Genomic DNA, 11,917 nt, shown 5'->3' on the forward strand with positions numbered 1-11,917 from the left:
GCTGGAGAGATGGATCAGCTGGTAAGCATGCTTGCCTCAAAAGCAGAGTTCAGATTCTAGAACCCACAGAAAAAGACTGGCATGTAGCATGAGTGCTCCTCTAGGAAGACAGGATGCAGGCAGGGGTGTACACAGGAGTTGCAGACCAGCTAGCCTGCGGTCCACAGTGGAGAAGGGCAAGGAGACCGTGTCTCTGGAAGGTGGGAAGGGAAGACTGACACTTGAGCTTGCCCTCTGACCTCCACACATGCACGGTGGTACGTGCAAGCATGCATACATTGTATACAGATACACACAAAATACTACATTTTAATTTGGGGAGAACTAATATGCCAGTGTTACAGAAAGGAAAAAGGGACTGGAGAGATGGCTCAGCAGTCGAGAGCACTTGCTGTTCTTCCAGAGGTCCGGGGATTGGTTCCCAGCACCCACCTGGCAACACACAACCATCTCTAACTCCAGTCACCAGAGATCTGATGCCCTCTGGTCTCTGTGGGCACCTGACAGGCATGCAGTAGTGTCCAGACATACACTCAGGTAAAACACCCATACACATAAAAATAAAAATTTAAAAGGGGCAGGGGGAGGCTATTTGGATTTGATTAGACACTTTGTCCTTCAGATGAAACTCATTTATTATTTTTCTTAAATAGCATTTCCAGTCATCTTCATTATAATGCACAAGATCTCCGTCATAGCTCACAACGTGAGGAAAGGGTTCTGTTACTCAAACATTTCTTTAGAATGTAGATATATGCATTTCATTGACAATAGAAAACGAGTGTAAATGTACCTTAAGAATACAAAGGCTTAGTAAACAGCTCAGAGTTAGAAAGCCCACATCTTTGAGTAAAGTTTAACAAAAGTACATTGTTCAGCTGAACACTAAAGCTCTTAGCAAACGGTTCTATACTTGGCATTGGAACAAGCAGTGACTCTGAGATCCGGCTACACTGTCAACCTCAGAGACTCTACATGAATCATTGTACAGGCTTAAAGAAAGACAATAAATTATAGGCCTCTTGTCCCAACAAGCCACTTCTCAAACGATTATTTTTGTCACCTTGTTTATAGTTTAGACAGTTTGAACAGATTTAAGCGTGTTGCTAGGCAACTAGCTCCCGAAGCATAACGTATTTCCTTCAACATCCCAGCCCATTCTTTTTTATCATCTTCATACCTGATGGAAGAAAAAAACAAAGAAACAATAAGCAGCCTTTAATGAGAGCAGTTTGTAAGTTTCTTTGTACTCAGTATAAAAATGGGGTATGGGGGGGGGAACCCCACTGCCTCCTGCCAGATAAGGTGCCTCACCTGGTGACAGTTGAATCCCTTTCAATGTATGCACCTGTAAGTGAGCATATACCTGCACCGTGACTATTGTATTGGAATCGGACCGCCCAGAAAAAGTCATGGACAGATGACCCACGTGGGACTGAAGAAGATCGCTGGGGAAGAGTCAGGATGTGGACTCTTATGAGGGAGAACTCAGAGAGGCAGGATTTAGCCTGGAGCCTGAATCGCGAGTTCAGGAGTTCCCACCCACTCGTGTGCCCCTCGTAGAGTGTTGACCCCTTCTCCTCATCGTCTGAGGACGGCTCTTAGATTATGTCCTTGCCTCTCATTAGGAACTGGTGCTTTTCATCTCTGAGCATTCAAGGCTACAGAGACAATTTGCTTTGCCTTAAATGTGTGCTTGCCTTCTCACTGGTATTTGAGAGCAGCCTGGGCTGTACATAATGACTTTGAGGCCAGCCTGGGCTATAGGATGAGCGCCTGTCTCCAAATACAGTGGAAATGTATTGCACATCACAATAGAAGGGTTGATGGGTTTGAGAGTGTGGAAGGCTGAGGCAGGATTGTTTTGTTTTGTTTTGTCCACTGGGAAGAGTGGCCTGTTCTCTTAACCTCTGAGCCTCTCTCCAGCTCTGAGAATTTTGTATACATAATAAATAAATAAATAAATATTTAAAATAAATAAATAAAATAAAAAATTAAAATAACAACAAAACCAACCAAGAAGGTATTCTGGATGAGTTCTTTCCTTAATCTCACAGCTAAGCAATCACAAGTAGTACTTGATCAATAAGTGGCATATTCAAAAGTTCAATTAGGCTTCAAGTGTATAGTTTTCCATTGGGAAGTGGCATGATGGGAAAATCTGGCTTATTTACTGCAAACTTGCTTCCCAGTTAACTGGCTTAATACTTGGTTCAAAGAATTAGACTGAGGAAAACTTACTTCCATATGTCATTGACTTCAGTGGGTGCAAACTCTTTCGATTCCAGTTGGATCATTGCAAAACCGCCGACGGCGTACAGCGACCCGGCCAGGCTGACCAGACTGACGGAGCTTCTTTCTTGGGGGAATTCCGTCATCACTTCCCATCTAGGTATTTTATTGAAAAGGCAGTCAACACAAAATGCACAGAAATACACCATTTTGGTGTAATTTTGTTCTTTTTAAAGGATGTGTGTGTTCTCACACATGCACATGTGTGTATACATACATCTATAAATAGGTCTAAAACTAAAACCACAGAGGGTTTATAGTTTTGTCTGCAGGTTTACACTTTTTTTATTTAGACAGGGTTTCACTATGTAGCTCTGGACTGGAATTCAAGAGATCTGACTGCCCTGACCCCAAGCACTGCCAATCAAAGGTGTGGCCTACAGCGTCTGGTAGCATTAAGCCTTTTGTATTAGAGCATTTACCTCTATTCTCCAATCTTCAAGAACATCATTTTTAATTATCATTTAAATCTAACTCCATGAAAATTCTTTGTGATTTGCAGATATCAAAATTATTTTGAATTATATATATTTGGTTTCTTAAGAAAGTAATAACACTGCTCTAATTTTCTCAACACTACTGTAGGAATTTCAACATATGTATTCATCTAGTTTGTGTGAGCTCAAAAATTTAGGAAGATTATTTTTATATAAAAATATCAGTCAAGTCATTGGTAGTGGTACATGCCTTTAATCCCAGCACTTGGGAGGGAGAAGCAGGGAAATAAATCTCTGTGAGTTTGAGACCAGCCTGGTCTACAGAGCGAGTTCTAGGACAGTTAGGGCTACACAGAGAAACCCTGTCTTAAAAAACACAAATCAATCAATCAATAAAATATCCCCCCAAATCATTCAAGTATTTTTCATATTAATTCAATAAAAACCTAAAAGTAAAATTAAGAAACTTACAAAGCACTCATACTTTATGAATGTTAGTTGTCAACAAGAGAAAATATTTTAAATTTTTTGTTTAGTTTTTCAAAATCAGGTTTCTCTGCTGTCCTGGAACTCATTCTGTAGACCAGGCAGGCCTCTGTTTCAGAGATCTGCCTGCCTCTGCCTCCCAAGTGCTGGGGCTAAAGACTACTATCACCTCACCAAAAATATCTTTTAATCTTTCTCTTTTTTGAAACAGGGTTTCTCTGTAGCGTTGGAGCCTGTCCTGAAACTCACTCTGTAGACCAGGTTGGCCTTGAAGTTACCAAGATCTGCCTGTCTCTGTCTCCTGAGTGCTGGGATTAAAGGCGTACACCACCACTGCCCTACAATATCTTTTAATTTCTAAACTACGTGTTCCTCATTAATTAATTCTTTTAAGACATGTGTACACATCTTTGTTCATACAACTTTTCAGAGATAAATAATGCCTTTGCGAAATGACTGTGTAAAATTAGCCCAGAGTCAGGCAAACAGTGTGTCAACATTAACTCATGACTCCTACATTTCAAATGGCAAACACACGGTGTGGGGAGTTGGAAATACTTTCTCTTAACCTAAGGTTCTTGGCTCCCCCACCTCCCACGCCTTAGAAGGCATAACTGCCACTCAAATGCAATAACTAAATGGACAGGATTCATTTGCTACAGCAGAGCAGCTCACTTATTGGTCTTGAGGTCAAAAGCTTCAACTGAAGCAGAGAGACCGTCCTCGGTGACACCCCCTGCGATTACAATTTTGCCTTTATGGATTGCCACTCCAAACATGGAACGAGGGGTCTTCATCGGAGCCAGGTCTTTCCAGTCCCCCTTTTTGGGGTTGTAGATAAACATTCTGTTTGTACACTTTCTGTGAACAGAAAAAGACAACAAATGTTCCTTTTAGAATCTCTTTTTTGTGAAAGTACAAATATACATTACTATGGACGATTTTGCTAATGGATATACTTCAAAACCATGCTAAAGAGTACGTTGAAGCTGGGTGGTGGTGGTGCACACCTTTAATCCCTGCACACAGGAGGCAGAGGCAGGTGGATCTGTGAGTTCGAGGCCAGCCTGGTCTACAGAGCTGGTTCCAGGAGAGCCAAGGCTACACAGAAAAATCCTAGAAGAATACATTGGATATTTTTTTTATCAGTTGGGGCTGGAGAGATGGCTCAGCAGGTAAAGGCACCTGCCTCTTCAGCCTGATGACCTGAGTTTAGTCCCCAGATCCCACCTGGTGGAAGGAGAACCAGCTCATCAAAGTTGCCTTCTGACCTCCACATGTGTGCTGTGGGAAGTGCACCCTCCACATTCTACAGATACAGGTAATGTTTTCTACTTATGCTTAATTGGATAAGAGAGCCTATTGGTTTCGATACACAATAGTTCTAAAGCAGCTAAATAAAAGACTGACTGTGCTCCTGGATGCTGCTTTTCTCCTGTTAGGATGCTTATGGTTGAGGTATTGTGCCCGTCTGGCAGCGTGCAGCATTCCTATCTATTTGGTCTAGTGATTTTAAAACATCGTTTTTTTTTTTGTTGTTTTGTTTTGTTTTTTTTGGTTTTTCGAGACAGGGTTTTTTTTTAAATAATTACATTTTCCTCTAATAACATCAAAACTATATTTGCAATTTTTACCTGCAAAATATGACATGAGAGCCAAGTCCCACTTCAATACATAGTCTCAAAACAAACACACACAAAGGCAGAAGCTCTTTCAGTACTCACTCGGACGTCAATCAGAAGGAAACCATGGGCACTTACTTGTCGTCTGTCTTTCCGCCTAGACAGTAGATCATCCCGTTATGGGAAATCACGTTATGGCCATAAACTTTAATAGGAAGATTTTTCACTTCACTCCATTTTGCAGCCCTAAAATCAGATGACAGTACAATTCATGTTCCAGCTTGGGAAAATATGAGCTTGTTGTCGTCATGCTTAGGGAACAGGAATAGGCTAGGAGTATTACGTCAACTTACGCAGGATCATAGCATAGGACGGAGTCTAGAGAAGCTTCTGTTTGGAGGTCTTTGCCGGCGACCACGTAGATTTTGTCGTCCACCTCTCCTAAACCAAAGAGACACCTGGCTGATGGTAGAGGAGGAAGTCCGACCCACTCAGATGTTATGCTATCAAGCTGAAGAAAAGATGAGTTATGGAGATTGGTAACTAAAAAGAACACAATATTTCATGGAGTGCTAAAAATTTACAGAGACAGTCTAAGGTCTTGTAAAACTACAATCCCAAAGTATCATACTTTACCTTAAAATTACTAAAAAAGAAAAATGAGAAAATCTACTTGGCCTGTGAAAAAATACTGCCTCCCCCCAATAAAAAAACAAGACATCAAGAAAGGAAAGACGATACAACAGAATTGCTAGGTTAGCTAGAAATCTGAGTCTCTTGTTAAATCTTCTTCTGAAGTTGCCCTGTTCAGGTTTGAAAAAAGGAATCTTAATACTTTGGGGACACTGGGAAAGACGTGTCTGTGGCAGGGGTCACAGTATGCGGATGACCCCTGGATGCTATATTTAACACACTCCCATAGCCAGCACCCGCGACAGCTGGACTTGTCGCTCAGTCTTCAGACAACTGAGAATCTGGGCAGTGTCTTTTCTGTCTTTTAAACATGGCTAGGTTCCCTGTTTTATTATTTTTGATACAGGAAAATACTCATTTCAATGCCCCCATTTTGGGTGGAGCCACCTTAAATAACCTGTTTCTGGTTTATGCTAAGAAGTAGCCTGGCTTGTCACCAGCCCTGCGATGGTCCCATTAGTGCCGCGTTCTGGTGATTCTGGCCTGGCTGGCTTTCGTTTTGGTATTTACTTTCCAAACTCCTGACATACTCCCTTTTGCGTTTTAGGGCAACACCACCAAGGAAACTCCTTCCGAGGGGTGCAGCTACGCTCAGTGTGGCACTTCCAGGTAGCAGAAAGGGAAGGCCAATTAGATTCACCGCAGACTTCATGTAGGCAGGAATGGGGAAGACTGAGGTAGCAATGGCAGTGACGTGGCATCTGCGGAAGTCTTTTTGTTTCTGGTCTAGTAGTGCCAGTCAAACAACATACTGAGAACAAATAACATGCCGTGACGTGGGTTTAATCCCTGTGTGCACCGTGCTGGCTTTGCAGTCACTCACTGCAGCATCTAAATAATGATTATAAGATGTTTAACTTCTTGAAGAAAAAAAAACTCTGGTCAAGAAGGTATCATGGGGCTCAGAGTACATCACTCAGCGGGGTGGAGATTCCATGTGCAAGAGCCTGGGTTTGATTGCTAGACCATCTGTGGATGGGGTGGGGCAAGCACTATGGCACAGAGTGGAAATCGCAGCAAGCGTTTATGGGAGTCTGTCTGTGAGAGTTCTGTACACAGTGCTCAGACAGAAAATCTCATTTGGCCTTCCAGGATGGGCGTTTTCTCGTCTATATTACGGGTGAGAGGAAACGGCCACAGAGAGATTAAATCACTTGCCCAACTTCACATGGCTTTTTTTAATACCACGTTGTCTAAATATATAGTTGTTTTGTTGTCTGTTTGAGACTAGCTGTCATTATTCAGCTTGGGTACTATTTTTTTTTTTAATGGATCAACAGCTATCACAGTTCCAAACCCAAAGGCCCAGTTCCCATACAGACTCTGCAGTACCCACCGTGGTCTCTTCTCCTGGGAACACTTTCTCTAGCAGATGATTGGCAGGTTGTCAGCCCCTTCAGTGGATGAGTTCCTAAGCTCTTTAACCTTTCCGCATCCCACTTTCCTCATTGTTAAAATTAGGGTTTATACCTAGACTATCTCAAAGCTTAGTGCAGTCTAGGACTATGTGAATCTATTAATTCCATGGAGGGGGAAACAAACCTTAGTAAGGCCCCCAAATTCCACAGTATATTTGCAGCATATACCAAATAGCAATTCACTCTGAACTTAGCACACCTCACACGGGCAGCCAAGCAGAAAAACACGAAACCTGAGATTCTCATACAAGGCTCTTGCGTATGGCTTTAATTCAGGCATCTTCTTCCAGGTTTGTGGCTTTTAGAAGTGACAAGGGGGTTGCCCTTCCAACTCTGTACAACTGTTTCAGTGGCTTGTGCTGAGATGGGTAACCTCACTTGAAAACAGAAGCACAATAAAGGTAAAAGGAAGTGATAGGATGGAGAGAATAAAGGTTAGAATGAGTACTCGGAAATCAGGAGAGTGTGGGCGTGTGTGTGTGTGTGTGTGTGTGTGCAAGCTCTAACAATGAGCTAGGTCCTCAGCCTTATAATCAATATAGTAATATGAAGGGGAACAAAGCCTGCAGGAGTGTTGGAGGATTATTCTCTGCTGTAATTGTCCCTTGAATCTATATATAGATTTATCTATAAATAATTATATACCAGTCTGTCTGCCTACCGATCCATTCAAATATGTTTGCTGGTGTCTTTTGCTGGACCTTAGACAATTAAGAAACATGATTAATACACATTATTACTCCATTTTGTTGAGACTAGATGAGTTGGCAAAAGGCAGGGATTTGTGAAAACGTATGGCGTGAACTTTGAGAACACTCGGTGACTGCGGTTTGATATTCCACACTTGCTTATCTCTGGCCTTTCCACCCTAGGCCACGATTAGCTATGACCTAAACAGATTCTTACTGAGCTAACTAACCACAAGTTATGAAGTATTGATATTGGCAATACTGGAGGTGCACATGAAGTCACCGAGTGAGTCAGAAGCTGCTAGGGACAGCCTACTGTTGTTATAAAACAAACTGTCCCCAAATAAACTAGAGAGGGTCAGTTAGATGAGGAAGATTTGCTTTCCTGGAAGTTTTATGGTTACACTAAATGGATGATTAAGTTATAATAATACCTACCTCTAATTCTGATCAAATAAAGGTAATATCGTGAACAATACCTTCTAAATGCAATTCAAATAGAGATACTTGTGGAGGCAGGTTATTTTTTCCTCATACAGTTCAAAGTGTACTGAATATGTACGAGTCCTTTTTCATTAAAATATTTTATACGGTAACAATAGTAAGATATGAATGTTGCTTCCCCAAACATCCTGTTAAAGGAGAAAAGTACAAAAGCAGACCAATTCCCACGTCTTGCAGTGTGTCAGGCACGTTGGTAAAGGCGAAGATCCTAACCTATTTACTAGGCAATAGTGTTAAATATGATAAATTTAGTCTCTACTAAAATACAGAGCTTTGAAGAATTACAATTATCAGCGGTTGTACAGCATTTGGAATCAAAGAATGGCAAGAAAATCCTAAGTCGTTAGTTACACGTAAGGACTTCCTTTCCTGTACCTTTTACTAAATATTAAGTCAAATTGAGTTTTTCTGCCAGAACTCTGTAAGTATCAAAGTGTATGAGGGCACAGGAGGAGAGCGATTTGAGCAATATGTAAGCAGCCCCTAAATTCACCAACTGGCTAATACATGGTGAATCACAGCCTTGGTTTCCGTACCTGGAAGAAGTACGACTGTAGGGGCTGATCCTTATTTTCTTCATCCACGTACAGCCCTCCGACCACGTAGATCTGATTCTGTTGGGTAACGATACTGGAATGATTTCTGGGGATCTGCTCTGCTAAGGCGGTAAGGTAACACTCGTTTTCCATGGGGTCGTAAGCTACTGCAGCTGTGTCATTGACCAAGAGGATGAGATCTTTAACGAACATTCCATGTCTGGGAATATCATTGAGGTAACCAGGAAGTAAGTCTTCATCCCCGACATCACCGTTCACCTCGCCGCCCCCTGCCTTCTCTGCGTTTTTGCTAGGTTCCGGGAGTTTGCCTGCAAAAGCATCTTTTAGAACTTTGATTTTCTTCTGGATTTCGGGGTTGCTTTTAATTATGTCATCTTTCTCGACGTGATCTTTGAAGTATTTTTCTGCCATAAGGCGGAAACGAATACAATCAAACACTTCGCTAAGGCTTTTCGCCCTGTTTTCTTTGTCTGTCCGCACCCACTTCATCACGGCCTCAAACACCACTTCCTCCTTTTCTACGTTGAGACCGTCATTTGAAATGACTGAGATCAGCTCCTGCGGAGACAGCTGCATGAAGTCTTCTTCCTTACAAATCTGCACAAAGCGATCTGAGACAAAGTCCCGGGCAGAAATGGCGAGTCTTGGGCAGTCAAGGAGAAGACCCAATCTTAGGATGGCCAGACAGTTACCGGGAGCCAGTCGTTTCTGAAGGTAAGACACACAGACGGTGAAGACTGAGGGGATCTGGAAGCGGCTGGACAGGGCGAAGATGTCTTGCACGTTTGCGTCATTAAGATCGATACTGGCAGAGTACAGGTATTTGATGATCAAATCAAGGATAGCAGGATCCACGTTATCTAGCGTGACCTCCTTTTTTTTCTCCTCCTCAATTTCAGATAAGAAATACTCACGGAAGTAAGGACTGCAAGCAGACAATATCAGTCTGTGGCAAGGAAGACTTCTGTCGCCTGCTTTGAGGGTGCAATCGATGAATTTTTTCTCCTCCAGGAGATCTTTTAGACCATCCTGAAGAAGGGTGGACTGGTAAAGCCGGAGTTCCTCTGCAAGCTCCCGCTGGGAATCCATTCTGTGAGGAACCTGGGTAAGGAAGGGGACACTGAGGGTCTTCGCTCCTTGCTGCACACGGTCTAGCTGTAAAAAGGCGGATCAGTCTGCTCCGCGCAGCCTGGAGCCTTTGCAATTTAATCCCACCGGCTAAATATAGACACCAGCTCTAACGACGAGAATTTAAGAGAGCTGGCTTGGAACGGAGAGTTGTTCAGCTGTCTGAGATTGAAAGTAACAACTGGAACTTCTGGTCACCAAGGAAACCGCTAAGAAATAAGACATTCAGGTGAGGTTGAAAACTTTGAAATGTAGAAAGTCTCGGAACGTTAAGTTAAAGGGCATCCACAAGAAAATGCTTACTGAACTAACAGAAAAACGGATCATAAAAATGAGTCACTCCTCTAAAAATGGCCTAGTGGCAAGCCACTTGGCTTGAATTAGTGATGCCAAGGTCAAGACTATGAGGTGAGTTCATTTCAATTCTCATAAGCTATGAGTCCAGTGGTTTAAAATGTTAAAGCGCAAACTGGTAGTTTCTACGTAAAGCAGATAGGATTTTCTTTTTCAAGTAGGAAGCGTAAAGTTGTTTATGTACTTAATAGTTTTATATACCCTTTTAAATGGCACCGCCATCATGACTGAAATAACAAATGCAGAGAAAATTTACTAAAATATTCTAAATTATATTTTTTAGGTAGGAAAACTGTAATTACTACTGAATTACCAAATTCATTCACACTCTGTCTTGCCATACAGGGGATATAGAGTGACAAACAATAATACAAAAAAAAAATAATAATAAGATAAAGACAAGTTTAAAAGGAATCAAGACCAGAGAAAAATAGTTAAGCCTTTGGGAAAGAAAAGACCCACACACTTAAGAATATTTTGTAACTTTTAAGTGCTAAAAAGAACCTTCCATGAAATAAAAAGTTAAAAAAAAAAAAATAGAGCAGCTGCAACCCTATGAGAAAAATGCTATCCCTAGAGACACAAAGTCATCGTGAGCTACTGCACCATCCATGTCACTTAGAAAGCAGGCCTTGTTTAAGAAAACACGATACCAGAGTCACACTTTATGGTGCTGATGAGAGTGGAACACCATACGGAACAGAGATGTGCTTTAAAGAGCACAGCCAGGCCTAGTGGCACAAACCTGTAATCCCAGCATCTGTGAGATGGAGGTAGGAAAATTATCAACTACATAGTGAGTTCAAGGCTAGCCTGGGCTGTATGAGACCCTGTCACTTCTCCCACGTGTTCCTTCATTTCTTTTGTTTTTTTTTTAAATATTTTTTATGTATACAATACTCTGTCTGTGTGTATGTCTGCAGGCCAGAAGAGGGCACCAGACCTCATTACAGATGGTTGTGAGCCACCATGTGGTTGCTGGGAATTGAACTCAGGACCTTTGGAAGAGCAAGCAATGCTCTTAACCACTGAGTCATCTCTCCAGCCCCGATTTCTATAGAGATGATATTATAAATTTCTTCATGAAGTCCTTTATTATACAATCATGATCATGTCCTAAACTCAGTAAAGCCACAAAGAAGCTAAAGTTTCAATGGCTGGGGTTTTTACATGTGCCCTCCCCTGTAAGCTCAGTGAAGACTTGGCTTTTGTGTTGCAGGCCTGTGTGTTCAGTCTATAAGTCCCTAGGCCTCACGGATGGTCCCTGAGTATCTGCTAAAGGAGCAAAAACTCCAACATCAGGGAATTACGTAGTTTCAAGCTTTAAGTTGTCTCTCCATAAAGAGCATTTTATTTTATTTATTTTATTTTATTTTATATCACAGTGAGTTGGCGGTCCTGCCAGCTGCTAGGATGACAGCTGAAGGGAGAGCTCAATGGTTCTCTTTCCATTTATAGATGTCATTAAAGGGTTTAATGCGCTGGACAAAGCTAACAGCTGCTCCTCTTCTTTAAACAAGAAATGATTCATTTCTCTCCATGCGTAACACCTAACATTTGAAAAGATTAGTGAGTCAGGTGTAAGCACCAGGGTATGACGTTTGAGGTGATTCCTTGCTTGTGGACCATTTTTAGTCCCGTTTGCTTGAACAGCAGTGAGCGATGTTTATGGAAGCGTTTTATCTGTGATCTCTAAATACTGGATACTATGACTCCGTTTGGTCCTTTAAGTATGTA

General features: G+C 41.8%; 1 protein-coding gene across 1 annotated transcript; it reads right to left on the reverse strand.

The window, feature by feature from the left end:
• On the reverse strand, positions 1-9,865 carry Klhl41 (kelch like family member 41). The gene is made up of 6 exons (XM_057755333.1): positions 8,678-9,865; positions 5,191-5,348; positions 4,976-5,083; positions 3,891-4,076; positions 2,242-2,388; positions 1-1,180 (listed from the first exon to the last, which is right to left on the reverse strand). The coding sequence occupies exons 1-6, from the start codon at positions 9,785-9,787 to the stop codon at positions 1,069-1,071; spliced, it is 1,821 nt and encodes a 606-aa protein (XP_057611316.1). The 5' UTR covers positions 9,788-9,865; the 3' UTR covers positions 1-1,068.
• Positions 9,866-11,917: the final 2,052 nt, after the last annotated feature.

Source organism: Chionomys nivalis, chromosome 22, assembly GCF_950005125.1.
Source record: "Chionomys nivalis chromosome 22, mChiNiv1.1, whole genome shotgun sequence".
Taxonomy (NCBI): Eukaryota; Metazoa; Chordata; class Mammalia; order Rodentia; family Cricetidae; genus Chionomys; species Chionomys nivalis.